This window comes from Chrysoperla carnea, chromosome 4 (assembly GCF_905475395.1).
Source record: "Chrysoperla carnea chromosome 4, inChrCarn1.1, whole genome shotgun sequence".
NCBI classification, from domain to species: Eukaryota; Metazoa; Arthropoda; class Insecta; order Neuroptera; family Chrysopidae; genus Chrysoperla; species Chrysoperla carnea.
The window spans coordinates 9,644,190-9,668,210 of record NC_058340.1 but is presented as its reverse complement, the minus strand read 5'-3'; the positions used below and the strand labels follow the sequence as shown (position 1 = coordinate 9,668,210).

Sequence of the window (24,021 nt, the reverse complement as noted above, 5' to 3'; positions counted from 1 at the left end):
AGAAAATATTCAAAATGAAATATAGTAAAATGATTTTCATAAATATTCGTTGAATTTATTATATCTTTCCGATATAAACGTTATCTATCTTTCACGTATGTTAATAATAACACTAATTAATTAAAACTTCATAATTAAGTTATGCTTATCCAAAGTAAATATGTATATATATATATATGTATTAGCCTCAGGCTTAAATTGTTAATTATACAAATATTCGAATCATTTCAATTCGTATCGGAAATATATAACGTGTGTGTAAATATATAAATGTATTTGAAAATATGTTTGAAATTATTAGTTTATTTCTATCTGAATTATATGTTCTCTGATAAGTGTAGGCATTTATATGGACTGAGAGATAGAGACGTGTTCTGCTCGTGATATTTAGTCCTTCCAATTTTGTTATCATTATATAAAGGAGGTGTGGGGGGAACCTTTTCGGTAATGGCGGATAAAATCACTGATACGGGGCACTTTTTCCAATATGATTTACGTCACCTAAGAAGTGAAAATTGAAGTGGGCGGGTGACTAGGTCTTGTTTAAGGAGTGAAAAAAGAAATTCGGGCGATAGAAGTAATATAATTAATATTACAGTGCATTACAGCTGGAATGACTGAATAACTCTTTTATTTTAGTTGTTTAATCCTCCTATTCACTGAATAACTTTTTTTTACCATTTTTTTATCTTAACATAACGCAAAGATTAGGTTTTTTCAAAGGAAATGACACGATTTTCACAATCACTTCAAATATTTATTTAATATTAATGACTGCTAAAGATGCCATCGCTTTCTTGCAGAATAAAACGGTTATTTATGTAAAGTCAGCCCTCTTTGTACTTATAATAAAACTTAATTCCATAAATGTTTATGGTTGGAAGATTTATAATAAATAACTTCGAGAAAAAATTAAAATCAGAGTACTACAACCTTGAGTGCAATATATCTTATAGTATGGTAATATTGTAATACATCTTTTATAACAAAACCATCCCATCGAATAAGTTTTCAAGGGTTCGGAGTTTGATAAAATGTAGATGTAACTCCTTATTCTTAATTTTATCACAGTTTTCGCAGTAGTGGAAGTCATAGAGAGAACGTCAAACACAGCCAAGACACCAGCTAAAAGTTTATTACCATTTTTTAAACTCAAATCCACTCAGCAATCGTTTTTTATTTATGGTCTATCGGAGTTTAAAACAAGCGAAAACAAACAGTTGACTGAGTTAATTGTTGAAATACCATGTATAGACAGTGTTGATTACACATACACACAATTTGAGCATAATTTGCCCTCCCACAGGTAAACAGTGATGTTTACGAAAAAATGTTTCAATCAAAAGTTGTTTATTTTTTTATAAGAAACATTTTTTACATTTAAACTTTTATTCTATCTCTATCGGTTTATAAGATGGGTCCTAAGACCCAATTGACCTATGTTGCTTATTTAAGAACTTGACGTTACTTTTACGTCCTCAGCACGCTATAAAAATTTCAGCTTGAAATCTCTTTTCGTTTTTGAGTAATCGTGATGACAGACGGACAGACAACCGAAAATGGACTAATTAGGTGATTCTATGAATACCTATACCAAAATTGTTTTTATTGCATTAATATTTTTAAGCGTTACAAACTTGGGACTAAACTTAATATACTATGAATTACATATATACATGGTATATGAACAACTTTCGTAGATATAGCATCCTGAATGATACACGTTTTCTTGAAATGTACCACCATTTTTATTTTTTAGCTATATATCAACCATTTTTAAATTGATTTTGAAACGTCAATAACAACAATATACGGACATTTTCCAACTACGTAAGCATCACATAATAATAATAATAATAATAATAATATTTTTCCCATTTTCTTTGTGTTTATTTATTTTATATGTAAACACTTAACGTGTAGGAACTTTCCTTTTAAACATGTTATTATAAAGCTTTTGTGTATGCAAATATTTCATTTTATTTCCATAACAGACATTTTATTTTGTATATCAATATATTAACTTCTAATACAACACAAATAGTTGAAGATCAATTATGATGCCTACACTATACTACAAATTTTTCACATTCAGCCAATAATAATTTTTAATTTAAAAAAAAAAAAGAGATGAAAACAAACAATTGACTGAGTTAATTGTTGAAATACTATGTATAGACAGTGTTGATTACTCTGTCCCATTACACATACATACATGTCACACACATAACTGATATTCCCATATAATACATACTAAACAATTTGCGCATAATTTGCGCTCTCACGAGTAAACAGTGATGTTTACGAAAAAAAGGTGTTTTTTTTATAAGAAACATTTTTACACTTAAACTTTTGTTCAATTTGATTTCTAACTTCTCTTCTATCTAAATGTAGCTCATTTACGAACTCGACCTCACCGTTTAGGACGCTCGCTATAAAAATTTCAGCTTGATATCTCTTTCCGTTTTTGAGTAATCGTGATGACAGACGACAGACAGACAGACAACCGGAAATGGATTTATGAAGTGATTTAATGAACACCTATACCCAAATTTTGTTCAATGTATCAATATTTTTAAGCGTTACAAACTTGGGACAAAACTTAGTATACCTTGGTATATTTCATATAGATGGTATAAAATCTAGAGGTTTCGTGGGACACCCGGTTGGAACTATATTCCTGTCGTTTCTTGGTACATTATAAATGTAGCGCTTACTTTTTTTATTTACAAGATATTTTTCTGAAAATTTAAGATATTCATTTTAGAAGTCAAATACATGTTTGATTCTTTAAAGAATTTAATTTTATAGCTACTTTTAGTTTATACTGTATGAAATAACTGTAGTATTAGTTTAAAAAAGACGTATTTCTAATTTAGCAGTCTCGATTTTTTATGTAAAACAATTTGTGATATGAAAATTTGACGTTTAATGTTTTTTTTTTTTTTTTTTGATAAATGTCCCTAACTGACCCAAGCAACTACCTCAGATGTTGGCACACCTCTCACTGTACAGAAAGATAGGCGATGTTCAGTCTATGTACTTAATGGTCTAAGATGTGCATATATTTTTGGCATTTTAGGCTTCCATGTTTTTTTTTTCAACACACCCGTATCGATTTGTAATCGACAAAAATTTATTTTTCGGTAAAATTGAACTGATATAAGAAAAGTTAGATTCTATATATTGAATAAATTTTAATAAGTGAAATTGAATATAAATATAACCAATAATAATAATAGCTTGAAGGTTGTTTATGTTTCGTTTGATATTGATTTTGTTACCTTCAAGGCTATGTTGTAACCATCTTTGTGTTAAATGGTTTTTAAATAATCAAATTGATTTAAAGGTAACATTGTTACTGTTATTTGTAAATGACTTTTGTGTAGTAAATTTTCTGTATTATACTACTTTTAAAAAAAGTTTCATGTTTTATTAATGTTATTTATAGTTTGACTACCTAGATTATTCATTAAATTATTAAAATTTCATTAAAGTAAAAGTGAATTATTATTATTTCCGTTTAATTCATTTCTAACACAAGCGAAGTAAGGGACCAACGCGTACAAAACTAACGGCTCTAAAAGCTAAGAAAAGTGTCTATAAACTATTTATGAAAATAAAAGAATAGGCGTAATATGAGTGTAATAGTATTCATTATTCACATCCTCAACATATCTTAAAAAGTTCAGTCTAGCTTTTTTAAGAATGTACGAGCGCCAGGACAATTTCGGTTAAAAATCTTGATTTTTTTTTTTATATAAAGTTGGACTTGAAGTCTAAATCAATTCTGAAAATTTTAGGAGGGGTTGCCTGATTATGTGAATCTTGTACATTCAAGACAAGCTTGCTAATGTGATGATGATGAATCTTTATCGTTATTGAATTTAATTGCTAAGAAAAACTCTATCTAGCGGTTAAAAAAAGAACTATTGTCAAAACGAAAAATATAGCACAGCACATTAAAATGTATAATAAAGCATATTTCTCCTGCCTCTTTAATCATTGAAATAATCAGCTGATTGTAACGAGAATGGTTTACATTTTTTTTTACTCGTGGCGCTTGTTCTAAAACTATTTATGGACGTAACCGAACTGTATTATTGGTAAGAATTTCAGTCATTTATAAACGATCATGTTTATCTTATAAGTTTGAATAGCACTTTTTAAAGATGAAATTTTTCGATTCAACTACATTTGATCTTTTGATTAACACCTAGTGCCATCTGTATAAAGAACTACCAACTCCTTTTTCAAGATATCCAATTTTAAGGATATAATATGTATTGTTGAAAATATTTGTATTTTATTTATATTGATAATAATGTCTGCGTTGCAGTATAATAAATTCCCAGTATTATACATAAGGCAGACCCGCGTTGCCTTCAAACTCTTCCACCATTTTACGACCTATCCCGCATGGATAACATATAGCATAAACGTGATAGCATATATACATTCATACGTACATTATATACTAGGATGGATGTGAACGTACTCATTGACCGAAAAATATAATAACATCTGATATGAAGATTTCTGCGCCGATGTGGGTATAGTTATATACAGATAATATATTCATGCTAGTTGTTGCTACAAAATTATTTTGCCTTACATTTTCATATATTTAGATAGAAATTAAATAGTTTTAATTAATTTGTTTCTAGAAATAAAATTAGTAAATTTTACTGCAAAGAAATATTATTTATACCAACTTGACACCCGTCCGCTTCGCTGGGCTTCAAAGTAAAGACCACCCCTTTATACCCTCCACCTCTCTTGCTCTCACTTATCTCTCTTCCATAACACTCGAAATATTGGTAGGGATTGTTTTACAGTAAAAGGTATGTCCAGAATTCAATTTTTTTATATTATTTATGAATCTTGATTTATTGAGTGTATCAGAACAGGTGGCCATGAAATATTTAATTTATGGTTCAAAATGATGCTCATAGATGGCATAGTGAAATGTCATAAGCTAAATTTAATTTATTTTGTTTAATATAGGTATCTTTATAAATAATAGCAGTTTAATTCAAATCCATTCGCTAGTTTTTCCGTGAAAGCGTAACAAACACACGAATATACAAACAAACAAACATCCTTACGTTCATATTTATAATACATAGGAAATTGGTAATATCCTACAGCACGCTATAAAAACTTCAGCTTGATATCTCTTTTCGTTTTTGAGTTATAGTGTCCACAGACGGACAGACAGAGAGACGGCCGGATGGACGCACAGACGAAAAGACAACCGGAAATGGATTTTATGAACACTTATACCAAAATTTTGTTCGTAGCATCAATATTTTTAAGTGTTGCAAACTTGAGACTAGCCTTAGTATACCTTGATATATTTCATACATACATGGTATAAAAATAAGTGTGGAATTTGGTCTCCTATTTTTACAATTTTTAGTTCAACAAGATTAATTAATTGTTGTTTTTTATTTGACATTTACTTATGACATTTACATGAAAATAATTCGAAATTAGTTATAACAGAACCAACGTCTAAATTATCCACAGCAAGCGCTGGCGTCAATGTTATTGTCCCTATCACGACTACGCACAAAACGAATACCAAAATTTTATTTGTAACTTCAATATTTCTAACCGTTCAAACTTGGGATACATTTCAAATAAACAGGGTATACAAATTCGCCCTTAAATTTAACCCTTTTAGTCGTCTTAAATCTTAATATTATCCGATTCTTTTGGCATGAACTAAGAATAAGAATAACAAGAGAAAACAAACAATTGACTGAGTTAATTGTCGAAATACCATGTATGGACAGTGTTGATTACTCTGTCTGATACTATAACTGATATAACCATAACATACATACTATACAATTTTGTGCTCTCACGGACAAACAGTGATGTTTACGAAAAAATGTTGTTTAATATTTTATAAGGAACATTTTTTACATTTAAACTATTGTTCTATCTCTAACGGTTTACAAGATAGGTCCTACGCAGCAAAGACCCAAATGACCTTATGACTCCTTAGAAAAATTCGAAAAAATCGTAAAAAATTATTTGTTTCAGAATTTGATGATACTCAGTTTATAAGGTAATTTTGACCCAAGAAATTCAAAAATCGAGTTTATTTGGCGATTGGCCGAGTAATTTTCGAAAAAAACGATATTTCGGATCGATTTCCGGTATTATCTCGAGAATTATTCTCCCAATCGTTAAATGAAACCGATTTTTGTATTTTTTGGGTCAAAATTACCTTATATACAGAGTTTTATCGAAATTGGAGACGGTAAATTTGTATCGATTTTTTGCAATTTTTTCAAGGGGTACCCCTTAGAAAAATTCGAAAAAATCGTAAAAAATTATTTGTTTCGGAATTTGATGAAACTCAGTTTATAAGGTAATTTTGACCCAAGAAATTCAAAAATCGAGTTTATTTGGCGATTGGCCGAGTAATTTTCGAAAAAAACGATATTTCGGATCGATTTCCGGTATTATCTCAAGAATTATTCGCCCAATCGTTAAATGAAACCGATTTTTGTATTTTTTGGGTCAAAATTACCTTATACACAGAGTTTTATCGAAATTGGAGACGATAAATTTGTATCGATTTTTTGCAATTTTTTCAAGGGGTACCCCTTAGAAAAATTCGAAAAAATCGTAAAAAATTCGATTTACCTATACCAAAATTTTTTTCGTAGCATCAATATTTTTAAGCGTTACAAACTTGGGACTAAACTTAATATACTATGTATATTTCATACATACATGGTATAACAATACTCACTATTTGAAGGTTCGAACAGTTTTTATACTCCATATTAAACACTTTTGAAGAAATTTAAAAAAAAACAGTTTTGCCCGTATTTGTACCCTCGCGTGAAAAAAGGATACTTACGAAAAAAATGTTCCAAACATAAGTTGTTTATTTTTTTTATAATGGTCATTTAAACAATTTTAACCTTTGTTTCATATCTAACGGTTTACAAGATGGGAAAACAATTAACCTATTATGCTCGCTTACGAAATTTTTACGTTTTGAGCACACTATAAAAATTATCAAACCTTGTTACTTAATTCGATTAATACAGAGTATTTAAACAGTTGACTATGTAAGCTATTCTACTTCTCGTTAAAACTATACAGGGTGTCCCAGGAGTAACGATCACCATTCACCCTTATAGCATCAGGTAGAAAATAAAATTATAATTCTGATTCTAACTTAACCTAACCTTCACCTTAAAACGTAAGATCATGAATTTAGAAAATTTAAATTACCAATAAATTCACGGACAGTTTTATACACTTTACAATTGTTTTTCCCAAATTGCATTAAGATACCTTAATTGTTTATGCAATTTCTGTATAATTAAACAAAAATTTAAAAAATAAACGACCTTGTACCATAGTTCACACAAACAATCATTGGATTACTTTTACCTAGCTAGTTTAGCTTATAAACAATTATAAAATTATAGAAGTTTATTAAATTTAAAAAAAATTAGAATATTAATTCAATGTTTTTAAAATAAAATGATCTTTTGAAACATAATTTACGAGATAAACTTTTAAGTACAATAGGATAAAAATTACCAAGCGAAACTATTCGAATTAGTCGCCAGACTGTCTCCCCCAATAAAAAGTTATGTGTTAAAATTTTCCACCTTGCGGGCAGTGGTACAAGAAAACTCTGCGAAAATGAAGTTTTTTAGTATTACGTTAATTTGACTATTTTTGATGAAGTATCGTAATAGACTTAATGATTCCTTGTACAATTAGTCGCAGAAACGAAACAATAAAAGCAGTCAAAGTTCGAAAAATTTGCATAGTCAGACGGATTTTAATGCGGCTTTTTACATTCGATTCGTTAGGAAATTTTGTGACCAAAATTGATTAATAAGAAGAAATTAAAAATATGCAAATTCACAATTCGGATAATAGTGATGAAAATTAATAAAAACTTGTTACTCAGCCCAAGGTAAACGATATCTACAACGTAATCCTGGAGGTTCGAGAAATTCGTTATATAATCAGATACCTGGTGCCCGATTCTGTCGCCCCAAAAACCCCCGTGAAACAAGTTTGGAATCATTTTCATCACTATTAATCGAATAGTGAATTTAGTATATTTACCGTCAATTTAAAATGCAATCATAAAATGCATAGATATTATTTATGCAAATTGCATATTTTTAATTTCTTAAAATCAATTTATGTAACAAAATTTCCTGACGCTCTACGAAATCGAACGCAGAAAACCGCATTAAAATCCGCCTGTTCAAATTTTCGAAATTCAGTGCTTCGTTTCCGCAACTATAAGCATTTATATATTATATAAGAATACATAGTTGATTATGTTACATCAGGTGCGTATAGTGTGTTAAGCAAGGCTTTTAATAACGTTTTAACATTTTAAAACGTCAATATATTATGTATGGTTGCCAGTACATGTACGACATAGACGCTTTCAGCAAGCTTTGTTCCCTGAATCCCTGAATACAAACTGAATTTTAAATCAGTACACAATATACATTTTAAGTTCACTTTTATTGTCAGAACATACCAACATTACTGTACAAATACACTCTCTCTACAATAGTGAACAATGATTTTAACACGCATTTTAATTCAATGCTTTCAACATTATTTAACATGGTTACCAAAAATATATAGCCCACCAAAAGAAAATGAGGTGGCGACAAACGAGAATATATCGTATCTTCAGTGTATTTTATAAGAGTGGGGGGCATGTATTTTATAACGGGGTGGTAATGATGGTTGGTTTATTCTGATGACGATAAGACTATTTTCAAGATAAAAGTGTTTTTAAAATTACGTATTGATCTCGAAATTATTATACCATGTATATATGAAATATACATAGTATATTAAGTTTAGTCCCAAGTTTGTAACGCTTAAAAATAATGAGGTGTTCATAAAATCACCTAATTAGTCCATTTCCGGTTGTCCGTCCGTCCGTCTGTGGACACGATAACTCAAAAACGAAAAAAGATATCGAGCTGAAATTTTTACAGCGTACTCAGGACGTAAAAAGTCAGGTCAAGTTCGTAAATGAGCATCATAGGTCAATTGGGTCTTGGGTCCGTAGAACCCATCTTGTAAACCGTTAGAGATAGAACAATAGTTTAAATGTAAAAAATGTTCCTTATCAAAAATTAAACAACTTTTGTTTGAAACATTTTTTCGTAAACATCACTGTTTACCCGTGAGGGCGCCAATTAGGCGGAAATTTTATAATATGTACTATACTTGATTAACAGTTATGTATGTATCACATGTTTGTATGTGTTATGTGATAAAGAAATCAACACTGACTATGCATGGTATTTCAACAATTAACTCAGTCAATTGTTTGTTTTCACTTGTTTACAAATTTAAATTTAATTTTTAAAATAATCAAAATGTAAATCCATTTTATTTGTTGAATAGTATTTTAATATTCGTAAAACTATGTTAATGTTCTTCTAAATTTGAGATCATGTTTACACAAAAATACGAAAGACCCCGCAATATTAGATAGGAAATGGCTTTCTGTGAAACTTTTTCTAACTTACCCTAAAATATTCTGTGGATCATTCTGATCAAAAGTTCTCACGGTCACAAAAATTTTAACGAGTAGTTGTCGAACAACGGGCAATCAAAGCTATAAATTTAATATAGTATAAGTATATGACTAAGTAAATTTCTTTCTGTGAAACTTTGTCAAACCGCCGCTAAAATGTACTTCGGATTATTCTGATTAAAAGCTCTTACGGCCACAAATTTTGAACTAGTAGTTACGGGCTATATAAAGTATCTGTAGCTTTGATCATCCTTAGTTCGAAAACTACTCGCTAAAAACTTTTGTGGTCGTGACAAATTTTCATGAGAATGATCCAATAAACATTTTAGGATAGTTTAGAAAAATTTTCACAGAAAAGCATTTTCCTATCTAATATTGCGGGGTGCTTTCTGGTTATGTCATATTTTTATCAAGCGGTTTTTTTCTATTTATTTTACCTATTCTGTGGTGAGTAATCAATAAGAATGGTAAGTAATCAGGTGGTCTAAATTGGAACTACTGAAAAAGCGGTCCACTTCCTGTTTAATAGTACAAATTTAAACGTCATTTGGCGGGATTTATCTGATTTGAATTTGAATATTTTTAGTGACCTTAAAAAATAGTAAGTACAAGTATTGCCATCTGGTAGCAAAAATTGTTACTACTGAATTCGGGTCTTCTTCTGATTTTTATTAGTAGAAATTATTATCGCCAGTTGGCGAACTGCAACTCCCGGTTATCAATAGTACAAATAATGTAATATAGGTTATTGGCACCGTGCATTAGTTTTATTCCAGGCTGTTTCCAAGGTAACCAATTGAAAACAATTTAAAAAATTTGATTTAACAATTTTTAAAATTTTAAAATTGGGGCTTTAGAATCAAACAATCTGTAATTACTCTTAAAATTTAATATAAGATGCATTAATTTTCAGCTTTGAAAATAGCCTTTTTGGAGTTTTTTTTTTTTTTTTGGAGGCGAAAACCCAAGATCACAAAAAAATACACATTTTACAAAGAAAATTTTTAATAGGGGGTAATCCTGATGCCATAATCGGCCATGCAAGTGTAAAACTAGACTTGATACCATGACAAAATTTGAAAGTGTAATTAAAATTGTTTAAAAAATGAAGAAAGCAATCAAATATTGCAATCAAAGATTTTCCATCTCTTTTTAGCAAAACAAATCTTCCTCTTTGTTTAATTAGGAATTTTAGACTTTCATATCTTGCATACTAGTAAAGATATTTCAAAACTAACTACACTTTTCTATTCGTGAAGTGAGGATTCTTCATCTGAAGTGGTAAACAAAATTTAGTACCGATCCCCTATTATTATCATGGTAAATGGTGCACACTATAGAGAAGATATAAAAATACCACCATGATCTAAGCTTAATGTTATTTATGAATGATGAAGTTAACATACATTGGATATTTTTTACAGATTATAAATTAATAGTAAATAGTGACATAGTCGCATAATAGTAATAAAATGTTGTGGCTATGTGTGTGTGTGTGTGTGTGTGTGTGTATGTGTGTATGTGTGTTCAAGAAAAATAGTATAGAAGAAAATGATTGTAATCTGAAAATAAATCAAGAATCATTGAACTTTGTGTGTGTGTTTTTTTTAGTGTTGACTTTGTATTATATGCGTTTTGTTATCCTGATAATATCCAAGTCAGTTGTTTTATACATCGTTTATTATTTATTGGAAGAAACAATTCGAAATAAATTTGAGAAATTTGATTAAATCTGTCGTTCAGATATCAAATTGTATGTAATATATATGAAGGTATACTAAGTTTAGTCCTAAGTTTGTAACGCTTAAAAATATTGATGCTACGAACAAAATTTTGGTAAAGGTGTTCATAAAATCACTTAATTAGTCCATTTTCGGTTGTCCGACCGTCTGTGAACACGATAACACAAAAACGAAAAAGATATTAGGCTGAAATTTTTACAGCGTACTTAGGATGTGAAAAGAAGGAGTTTATTCTGCTCATTTACGAGTTCGTAAATGAGCAACATAGGTCAATTGGGTTTTGGGTCTGTAGAATCCATCTTGTAAACCGTTAGAGAAAGAACAAAAGTTAAAAAATTTCCTTATAAAAAAATTAACATCTTTTGTTTGAAACATTTTTTCATAAACACCACTGTTTACCCGTGAGGGCGCTAATTGTATAGTATGTATTATATCCCAATCAGGCTTCCGTATCTAGTATGTCTTTACGATAATCAAAAGAATATTTTTTCTCAGCCACTCTGCTTTTTACTATTTTCATAAAACCATTAAATGTTAAAGATAAAATTTATAATTAATCAACACTGTAATTACCAGTACAATGTATAAATTCCAAGATTTTGTTAGTTTAATAACAAATGTAAAACTTTTAACAAAAAGAAACCGACTTCATAAGAAAAACTTTTCCAAAACAAATTAATATGCACTAAAAAGTAAAAAAAATAACGATAATATAATGTAATTAAAATTATTCTTATTTTTGGAGTCGGTTTCAGCCAAGGAAACAACTCTGACAGAACAGTTTGATGCTTTAACTTGGCTGACATCGATTCCAAAAATAACAATAATTTTAAGTACATTATATTATCGTTATTTTTCTACTTTTTAGTGCATATTAATTTGTTTTGGGAAAGTTTTCTTTTGAAGTCGGCTTTCTTTTTGTTAAAAGTTTTTTTTATTTTGTGATTTTTAGTGAATCTGAACTACACTAACTAATTTGCCACTAGAAAAAGAATCATCGAAATCGGTTGTCGTGATATAGAGTTATTCGTCCCCTTATCGTGCATTTTTAATGCAAATTTAAGACTTATATGGTTTTATCATAGATGTCGTTGTCAGAACTGGACCAAAATGAAATGAAACCACACAAGAAGCACCAGCCTTCAAATAGATAAAGAATCATCAAAATCGGTTCACCCAGTCAAAAAAAAAAAAAAAAAAACCCAGTCAAAAGTTCTGAGGTAACAAACATAAAAAAAAAATACAATCGAATTGATAACCTCCTCCTTTTTTGTTTGAAGTCGGTTAAAAATATTTCATTACCAGTGGTTAGCACCTTTGTCTTGGGTACAAAGAAAGATTCCAAGTTAAAATTTCGTATCAACAGGTAAATGTTACATCTGCTACAAAATAATTTTCCCTAAAAATCACCCTCATCAGGCAATATTGACGATCAGTATTGCAAAATAAAAATTGTAGTGCAGTGCAAGTATCGAGATAATTCTCGGGGACAATTGATCCAACACAGTCAAATTGATATCTTCATTTTAAAAGATATTGACGGATGCAAACAGCTTAACAAAATGTGCTTAATCACGTTCCCTTTCATCTGCTTTTCTTACAATATTTTTTTTATGGTATTGTTGTAAAATCAAGACACTTGCAACAGCTGCCACTATAAAATGAGCATACACAAAATCGTGTGTTTCTCTGTGATTATTTCGAAGACATTTCGCAATTTAATTGCCTCCATAACCTGGACTGGTATTTATTCCTTCTCAAAACTGCTAATTTCCTTTTTTTTTTTTAATTTTTATATCAAATTTCTAGTAATTTTCGAACTAATCATAGCACCACAAAGACTTGTGATCTGTTATACAGAGCGAATAATTTTAATCTATACACCTAAATATCTTGTTTTGTAGTTAACCAATAAAAAAAATAACTTATGCAAAAGTTGCAGAATTTGATGGGGGACATCATGTTCTGACATCAGATTCGAACTAGATTCGACGCTAACTACGGAAAAATGCTTTAGCTAAAAGTTGTCAAGGACAATACAGGACTTTCTAAGTTAAAGTATTATTCTATTTCTTACCGTTTAAGATCTAAATTCGCTATTAAAGAAACCCGAAGAACTAAATCCAATCTGATGTAAGAACATGATGTCTCTCGTCAAATTCTGCAACTTTTTACTTTTGCTTAAGTTTTTCTTTGATTGATTAACTACAAAACGAGATATTTAGATACAAATAGTTCGGCCTGTATATTATACTATTATTTTTTTCATCGTGCCCTTTAGCAGGTTAAGCACACTCAATGGAATTGACTATTAATTCTAATAAAAGCGAACTATTCAAAAAATGAATTCTGTAAAACTTGTAAAATAAGTAAGCTTAAAATCACAACATCGATATAACCCAAAACTCCAAATAACTGATTCCCGCCTGATAACAGCTTAAAATAATACAAATTTAAATTCACTTAGAAAACTCTATATCAATGCAATAATATAGGGCCCCACACCTGTAGGGAATACAGGGGCTCCGATTCGATGATTTATTAATAAATAAGTTCATCCATAATAAATGAAAAACAAGTAAATTAAAGATATTTTCATTTTGGTAATAAATAAATAATAAATTTATAATTTAAAGTAAATTAAGACGCAACATCTTCACGAAAAAGTCACTCGGGGATAGTTTTGATATGGGGTCCTACGTCATTGATTACATTATTTAATTATAGAAAACTTTACCAGCCTTAAAAACTATTAATGAATAAAAAAATGAATAAAAACTGAATGTTTGGAAAAAAAATTAATTACATAAAAAAACATTAAACTTTGATAAAAATAAACAAATTTTTAATGAAATTTTAAAAATAATCTTAAATTTTTAAAAAACACCAAAAATTTATTAATTAGAAAGAGAAGTTATACATAACAGGCAAAACTAAGCACTATTATATAAAAATCTATTTTGGAAAAATTATTAAGATTTTGTAAATAATAAACAAATTGACTTAAATAATTTTTAAAATCAAGTAATAAATATTGTATTGGGTGTGTCGTTTGTCAACTGAAATAATTGCTTGGATTTTGGGTAAAGACATTTATTGTTTGTGACTAGTTTCAAGCAGCCATTTATACAACAAAAGAAAACTTCGTAGCGCAGGAGCTGCGTTAGCTAAGCGAATTCCCTCGGAACCAGAGATGCTACAGACACATAAACTAAAAAAGAGGTGTTGTTGGTTTGACCGATATGTGTGTGTGTGTATCTATCTGTCTATTTGTGGCATCGTGGCGCCTAAACGAATGGACCGATTGTTTTTTTCCGCATGAAAAGTAATTTAATGGACTTCTATGTTTCAAGTGGAAGTTTATTACCCGAAACAACTGAAAAATAGCCAATGATCCTCAAAATCGGTTCAGTTTGGAGAAGGCTGTAAGGAAAAAGATAATTTAATGGAGAGTGTATTTAGATATGTTTCAAGTGAGACCTTAGAGTTCCGTACCCGAAAAAATAATCGGGTGTATTTTAAATTTTGTAAACTTATCTTGTAACCACCTGTTTTCGAAACCACATCTAGGGAGCAACAGTAAAGAATCTTTCATATTCCATGTTCATTGTCGCTCGAGGCGAAGTCCTAGTGATAAACACGAGACCCGAGACATCCTTCTCAATGGAGGCAGAAAGCGGTAACTTCGTGTAGCACAGCGCACGAAAGTTGACATTTTCAGCCCGGAGAGGAGAAAAATTTAATTTTTACAAATTTCCGTGTTTTGACTCCATGGCAAAAAAAATTCCATAACATTCAATTATTTTCAAGGTTTTTCCAGAAAGTGGCCACCCTAAAATATCAACTTTGGAGAGTTTTGAATTTGGTTAGAAAATTATAACGCAACTATAATCGCACACACAAAGTTTTATGACCCAATAAACATTTTAAAAACGTGCGAATCGATCGTTTATAAGGGAGAAAACACAATTTTTTACTTTTCAATGCAATAATTTCACTTTTAAACTGCAATTGCAACAAAAACTGTAGTATTTAAAAGTTTAAAATGATATAGAAACATGGCTACCAAACAAATAACGATTTTGGATTAAATTCTTCGCCAAAACCGCCTTAATTTTTCAAAATATTAAATTTTCTTTCGCACTGTTAATAACTTTAGCATTTTCATTTAAAATTTTTTTATAAATCACTTTGATCACTTTTTATGAACATGATTGTAATCATGTTTGTTTCTAGATTTTTAATGAACATGGCGCTAAAAAACGGTTAACTGCAGGATCACCTTAACAAACAAAAAGTGAAATTAATTATAAATTTAGAGTTTTGAAGAAATTTCAAATAATTATCCTCAGAATTTTCCCAGCCATTGAAACTAATGTCAGTTTAAAATGAGACAGATATGGACCAACGAAAATAATTTAATAAAATGACAAGCAACCACTTGCAGTAACATTTATGTTGGACAAACAAGAAGAATTTTGAAAACTAAAAATTAGATACACAAAATATGTTCTTTAGATACAGAAAGTAATCGATAGTTATGAAAAATTTCTGGGAAATCTATTTTTGATAGCAAATTTGACAATAATTTAGTAAAACTAGAAATTAGTATAATCAAAAAGACTGAAGAAATTAATAGAAGCAAAAAGACTTTTTTAGCAATTCAAAAAATATTTAGAATTAATGTAAATACAATGAAAAGAATTTCGACATTAAAAAACACATTGTTTTGGACCTGCCCTACCCATAGATTAATTTTTTAAAATATCATCAATTTTATATGAATTATCTTGAAATTATGCTTTTATAATTTGGCTTACCAAAATTAGTCACAAATAAAAAATATTTTTACGGAAAGTTTAAACATTAAAGTAATAAAATTGTAATATAGAAGAATCTAAAATTAACTGCGCTTATATTTACAAATATCAGTTCATTGTTGTTATCTGAAACAATGTGGATTGATATTTATTTTTTTTTTAAATAGGGAAAAAGAAAAAATAATATTTATGTTATGATGAATTTTGTCAACTTAAAGTGACTAGACGACGTTCGACGACAATCTAGGATGACGACATTTGATTTTTAGGGGTTGATATATTTCATGTGGTAAAATCGATGTGATGAAATGTTATTGAATTAAAAGATTTATTAATAGTTATTTGAGAGTAATATTTATAATTATATAATATTTTAAACACCTCTAGAAAAGGAAATATGTATTTAAATAATGCTAATAATAGATAAAACAACCACCTGTCATGACCACCCCGTACTATTGATTTTTCAGTATACTGCAGATGTACTAACCCTGCTCTTACATTTATTTTTTATTAATATCTCTAGGTATTAAAAATATTGCGCGCCTCGTAAGTAACGTTTTTATACACACTAGACATATTTACAATGCAAAAAAGTAAAGTTTATTTTCGTATTTCGCCTGGCATATCACAATTTTATTACTTTGGGTGCTTAACTTAACTCGTTACTACAAATACACAGATTAATGATGGATACACAATTCAATGATGTTATACACCTAAATAATTAATTAAAAATGCAAGTATCGATGAATATAAAACATTTATTTAGAAATGTCATTAACTACTTACTTGCCCAATTCTTCTTTTAATTCGTAGTTCTCGGTAAACCGTGTACAGATCGGGACCGCCATTTCTCTCAACACAGAACACAAGGCACCGACTGGCGACTTACATATATATAATAGCTATCTGTGATGCGACACAGAGCACTACACGATTCAACCACTTCGTGTATATTCGTTTTTTTTTTATAAAAGATAACACGTTTTAATTATGATACATATATGATATGCACTTCTCTCTTTTTTAAATGTTCAAATATTCTACGATTATTTTACTACTAGACATGAAAATGAAAATATATTTAACTATTTTCATTTCATACTAATCACACTCAAATTTATATGTAACTAAAAAAAAAAATATTTATGCGCACAACTATTGAATTTTTTTTTATTATATACTCAAAATCAAAATAATTTTTCTCATTCAGACTTTATAAAATAATAATATGGTTTATATTTAGTTTTTCAAACAAAAACACTTTGGTACTGTTGACAAAATTTCTAAATTTATAGTACACAATTTGTGTTTATATTTGAAGAAAAAACGAGAGCTACCGAAGGAGTATCGTAGTTGATAACGTATTTGACGCTAATGTAATATGCTACCGTGAGCCGGAATACTTTCAATCAATATCAAATTATGTATGGAATAGGAATAACCAAATCGATATTTCTTTTAAAATTTGGAAAGTTTCAAATTTTCAAACTGGTAAATTTAAAATTTATTCAAGTGAATTTTCTCTAAATTCCATTTATATTAATTACATATATTTATCTTGAGATAAAAATATTTATAACCTATCAAGTGGGTCATTACTTAACGAAAATCAATGAAAATTATTGAAGAAAAATCATTTATTTGGATTTTTGTTAAAATATTCATTTTTTACTAGTCAACAAAATATGTAAGGTCTGATAATCAATGATTAATATAATTTTGTTTATAAAAATTTCAAACAATTAAAATTATTTCAATACTAGCTTGATACCCGCCCACTTCACTGGACTTAAAAGTAAAAACTACCGCTTTATAGCTTCCACCTTTCTTGATCTCACGTATGCCCCTTCCATAACACTCGACAGGATTGTTTTACAAAGCTAAAATATATGCACAGTTTTCAATTTTTTAAGTGTAGAATAGTCATAATTCATTGAGTATTTCAGAAAAGATGGCCATGAATTATTTTACATTGACTATTTTAAATTTTTACAAAAATCTTTAATTTATGGTTCAAAATGATGATCATAGATGGAGCAGTAAAATGTCAGAAATAAATTAAATTTTTTTAAAAATATATCTTTATAAATTATAGCTCATGTGTAATTCTGTTGTGTGGGCTATATTGTTATACAGTTTCACTCAAATCCATTTGCTAGTTTTAACGTAAAAACGTAACAAACAAACAAACATCCTTATTTTCACGTTTATAATATATAGGGATTTCAAAATAGTTATATATTTAAATTTTATACGTTATATCTGAAAATAACTTACCCATCATCTTTAAGAGCAATAAAAATCTATGCCAAAAAACAATTGAAAAGCATAATGTTCTCTTTGTTGAAATATTCATACATCGATAAAGATATCTATATGCAATAGTAATTGTTGCAAGGTATCAATTATATCTTTTCTTTCAAAATAATTAGGTCACGTTAAAGAAATGAAACATCCGATTATTATCCAGAAATAATGATCAATTCAACTCAAGCCTATTTTAAATATTTCTGTGTTTGGAATCAACTAATATATATTTTTTCTTTATGCAAAAGAATAGTGAAAACTATGTGTTATGAAATTTTCTAATCTAATTTAACTCAAGTTGAGAAAACTTTTTAAATTAAAATAGTAATAGTTTGAGTAAATAAATAAAAAGTTCATGACAACAATGAGCAATAGAATCAATTTCTTCCGCTAAAAGTTCAAATCTAAGAAGCCTAAACTAGAACTTTAAATGGCGAAGCACCCAACATATTTTTAACTTAATTAAATTTATCTATAAGTTCATTTTGCATAATATTATCGAACTTAATTTGATTAGTTTGGAAAGTTTAGGGATCAAAAATTGATTACTTTCTTTTAGCGATTACCTTAATTTCTTTAGCAATTTAGACGCTTAATAATAATTAAAACAATTAAAACGATGTGCTAAGTGAACTTGAAAGAAATTGAAATACTGGCTTAGTTAAAAATGGGCATTTTTGGATAATGTTTTTATGATTCTCCTTATTAAAACCTCTCCAAAGTAAATCTGAATATTTACAAGTGGAAACCAACAATTGACTGAGTTAATCTTTGAAATACCATTTATAGACAATTATGAAAGTAAAGATAGTCACTCCTAGAAAGCCACATATACAAACATGTCAAACACACATAGCTGACATTCCCATACAATCAATACATACTAAATTATTTGTGCCTAATTTTTGTCCTCGCAGGAAAACGGTGATGTTTAAGAAAAAACATGTCAAACAAAAGTTGTTAATTTTTACATAAGGAACATTTTTTACATTTAAAATGTATATTTTTCTGTAAAATACACACACGAACATTCCAGTAGGAGTTTTTTCGATTAAATTATTCACTGTCGAAACAAAAATAACACTTTTGGCTTTACCATCCTTGAAACGGTTCTCGGCATTGAGGTATAAACATAAATATATTACTCAAGTTTCGTATGTAAAAATACTGTCAGTACGATGGTTTGTTTATTGATTAAAAACAAATTTTATAAAAAATAACGTACATCATTTAAAATTTATTTTATAACAAAATATATCCATAATAGGTTGAATTTATTTAATTCATTAAGTTTCTGTTTGTATAATTATAAATAATATCGATAATTAAAAATAAATAAAGGATTTGTTATGCATATAATAATACGTAATAACATAGCAGACCCGCTGCATTTTTAAAATTATTTACATCTATCTAATGAAATCCGTACTACAAAATACAAATCAAACTAATCCTTTTTTTTATTAAATAGATGTTCTTTGGCCATCATATATATTAATCCTCCCGTTAATGTTGCAACAACTGTGCCTTGTGCTGCCACTCGAAGTTGCATTAAAAATACACTAGTACTCATTGCTCCACGATGCTTGTATCTGTATGCACCAATTCCACATGCTATTAAGCAACCGGCAATACCTAGAAAATTGGAAAATATTTCATTAAAATAAAACACGTCTTTTATTAATAGTATAATTATAATCGTTAATTGCTTTTTTTTTTTAATATTTCATTGTTAAGGCCAATGATAGAAATACATTCAGAACAGGACGATATTTACATTTAAGAATGTACGAGCACTCAGGCAATTTTAAATAAAAAGCTTGATTTATTTTTATATGAAATTGAACTAATAGAAAATTTTAGGGAGGAATGACCGATTATAGAAAAAATTTTTTTGATATCTGAAGTAATTTTCAAAATATCGAAAATTTTCTTTAATTATTTAGCTTTCGATAATTGGAAAACCAAGGCAGATATCGAAAAAATGTATTCTTATTTTTCGTCTACATTCATGAAGTTATAGCAAAACTCATCATCAAAGTTGAAAATAAGGTACAAATAATTTCAACACTTAATTTAAAATTGCCATGGTGCTCGTACTTCCTTAAAAGAATCCCCTTTAAAATATAAATAAATTTAAATTTAATAAATCCTTTACTTCTGAGACCGTAATTTTCGAAGTAATAAAACATGATTGAGTATGCTACTTCTGAGACAATCTTTACAATAGTAAAATTAATCAAAGTAATAAGACCTAATTGGGTATCATGATATATCTAAAATACAAATTATGATGAAAAAAATCTTTAAACTTCAAGACGCGAACTGAAATATGTAATAAAAAAACACTCAAATAACTCAACAAAAAAAAATTGATCTATTTTTCAAGTATAAAAGTTACTATCGGAATGTGACAAAATTCACTTTTAAATTACTTTGCCTAAGTTGCTCCAACGCAAGCCATTCTTTGTCTTCTTCTTTAAATTATATCATGCCGATAGAAGCTGTAATACACGCAATGCTTTGTTACGAAATAGGGAACCGTATTTTGTAGGCTATTTTGTAGACAAAAACTGAATAATCGTTTTCACATAATGAGAGCGGTCGTCTAAAAATTTAGAAGAAGTTTCCATTCTATCGAATCGTCCTTGGTCTGAATGTGTCATAATTTTAACTCGTATGCCAAAAACTATTGACTAAAATCTATGATATCATACAGTGCAAACATCAAACAAGGACTGTAAATAAAATACACAAACTAATTAAATAAAATTTAATATTTTAAATTAATAATCATTATTTTCAAGTCTGATCCAACACTCTGAAGTCAACACAACTAATATGCTAAGCTGCGGCTTCGGTTTTGGGTGGTATATCTGATACACGACTTAAGTTTTAGTTTGGTCACTCTCAATAGAAATTTTTTTAATAAATTGTATCAAAAATAAAGACAGAATGTAATTTATATCATTTCCACGTTATCGTGAAAATTGATACGATGACCTTTGTTATCAATGTCATCAAAATGATTAGTGGCGATATGACACATCAAGTTAGACAATGGCATAGACGTGAATTCATTTTATAAGATAATGAAAAATATAAACACAATTTTTTCGAATAATTCTCATGCCTGTTTGTTCGTCTATCACAATCTATTCGCTCGAAATCTAATAATATACAATTGAATTATAATATTGAAAATTCGTTTTGGGAGGAAAGGTAGAAAATTGAAAAATAAATTTTTCTCAATAAATCATGTGACATATCAAAAACAAGGGCTTGCGGAATGTAAATATGAAATTTTCGTACTTTTAAAAATTAAAATTCGTACGTAGTTTAAAAAATATACCTAAATTATAAAATATATATTTAACAACCCCAACTTTTTTCACTGAAACTACTGAGTAAAAATTTTAAAGAAAACAACAAAAAATTAACTGAGTTAATTGTTAAAATACCCTGTATAGAAAGTGTTGAATATCAGTGCTTGCATCATTTTTTATAAATTAACCTTTCGGTCGCCATAATTATGTTGGTTTTTAAACTCTTCTAATTATTAGAAAAAGATGCAAGCACTGATATTCAACACTTTCTGTCAATTTTTACACAATTAACTCAGTCAATTTTTTGTTTTCACTTGTTTTTCTTTAAAATTTATTTATTTGAAAGTATTTTCTAGAATTTTTCTCATTTTAGAAAGTGTTTCACAAGACCACTAGTTGAAGCTACTTGCAAATTTTCAACTCCCTATCTTTTACAGTTTTAGAGAAAATGGACTCCAACGTTTTTATCTACTTTGCGCCCTCACGGGTAAACAGTGAAAAAAATATTTCAAACAAATGTTATTTATTTTTTTTTATGGAACATTTTTCGTATCTTAACATCTGTTCTATCTCGAACGGTTTACAATTGGCCAATATTGCTCATTTACGAACTGAACCCCACTTTTTTGTCCTGAGTACGCTATAAAAATTTCAGCTTGATATTTCTTTTAGTTTTTAACTATCGTTCTAACAGACGGACATCGTTTTTAGACTATCAGTAAGCTGTATGATTTTTTGAAATCTATATTATTTGCAGCTATAAGTTTACTAAACAAATCCATAATCCTGGAAAATATAAACTAACTTACAACAAAAATAATTGTTGGGCGAGTGAACGGTTCACTCGCCCAATAATTATTTTTGGTTCACTTAATTATGGTTAGGTTCACTGTGAACCTTTTAGAATGTAATCATTTTAGAGATGAGTTTGATAGTAGAATGTAATAATTTCTAAATAATTATATTTCTCATAAAACTTGTAGAGGTATATTAACTGTCAAAATAAAATTCAAGGTTAAACGTTTCCACTGACGTTACTACTAAATCCAAGCGTAATAACCTCAATATAATTTAAATTTAAAACTTATTCTTAATAATTATAAAAAATTAATACTTAATAATTACCTATTGGAAAAAATGGATTTTCAGCAACTTTCCTAGATAATCGGCTACCTTGATCTTCTTCACCATAGTAATTATTCGACATGTCTAAAATTTTAATTATATAATTTTATAATAAATGAATCACAAAACGAAGGATTGTATCAAAATTTTGATTGTTGAGAATTTTAGCAGGTTGCAATAAAATTAGTACCAACTAATTATACAAATTTGATATACTGATAATTTCATCTCTAATTAATGTTAATATATAATAAATGCATACCTGTAATTTTACATGTAACTAATTAAAGTTGAACTAATTTATTTCCTTGATCTTCAATGTTCAATCAAAAATGCTTTTGCTGTTAATGGCAAATTTATTACGAGCAAAGACTAAAAAGATGTGCGCACGATCACGTTCTTATATTTTAACCTTGTATGATCAGTCATACACATTACACTCATACCATATACATTTACGTATATTTAATGACAACAAAATCGAAAGTATTGTGAAATACTAAAAACACACTTCGTAGTTCATACAAAATTTTCCGTGTTTATTAATATTGATTTATTCAATACTAATTAGGAATTTGATCAATCACTTGTTATTAGTAAATCACTGTCTGATTTCAATTCAGTATTCTATCTGAGCTAGAACAATCATTGATTAGGTATAATATAGATGGATATTTTAAGGGAAGTGGCAGCTATGATGACTCTCAAAATTGATAAATATTATCCCAGATAAAAGTTTGAAGTATGTACATGTGGACCCACCTACAAACGTCAATATTTTTTCTCAGAATTTTTATTTAATAACATTTAAAAAGCGTCATTGTTTCTAAAGTTTAAGCATGCGCTATTTTCAACCGTCTTAACAGATATTGGCAGTGTGCATGAGTTTTATTTCAGGCTGTTTCGTTAGTAACCATTATAATTGTATGGATAGACATACAAATCACATTGAAAATTTAATATTAATTTGTAACAAATTTTAATAAGTAATTATGTTAATTTATATTTAAAAAATATTATTTACGCAATTTCGCCTCTTATTTCCACAATTTCATATCTTCATATTTTGAATAAAACGCATGATTTATTGCAAATTTTATAAGATATAACAGTGCGCGACTACGGTC

The 24,021-nt window shown here is 28.6% G+C and overlaps 2 protein-coding genes across 23 annotated transcripts in view; both read right to left on the bottom strand.

Annotated features, from left to right (window-relative positions):
• LOC123298601 (calcium/calmodulin-dependent protein kinase type II alpha chain) overlaps nucleotides 1-17,165 on the bottom strand; it is a 181,013-nt gene extending 163,848 nt beyond the window's left edge. For 6 of the 22 annotated variants that reach the window (XM_044880666.1, XM_044880669.1, XM_044880667.1 and 3 more), the window contains exon 1: nucleotides 16,923-17,164. In XM_044880666.1, coding sequence (XP_044736601.1) covers nucleotides 16,923-16,984 — 62 coding nt within the window. In that variant the 5' untranslated portion in view covers nucleotides 16,985-17,164. Of the gene's footprint in view, nucleotides 1-16,922 lie in introns of all 22 variants that reach the window. The other 16 variants (XM_044880680.1, XM_044880679.1, XM_044880684.1 and 13 more) reach the window with 6 other exon arrangements.
• Nucleotides 17,166-19,755: 2,590 nt separating this feature from the next.
• LOC123298033 (HIG1 domain family member 1A, mitochondrial-like) lies at nucleotides 19,756-23,467 on the bottom strand. The gene is made up of 3 exons (XM_044879904.1): nucleotides 23,157-23,467; nucleotides 22,895-22,978; nucleotides 19,756-20,078 (listed from the first exon to the last, which is right to left on the bottom strand). Exons 2-3 carry the CDS (start codon nucleotides 22,974-22,976, stop codon nucleotides 19,891-19,893), a joined length of 270 nt encoding a protein of 89 aa, XP_044735839.1. The 5' UTR covers nucleotides 22,977-22,978; nucleotides 23,157-23,467; the 3' UTR covers nucleotides 19,756-19,890.
• Nucleotides 23,468-24,021: the final 554 nt, after the last annotated feature.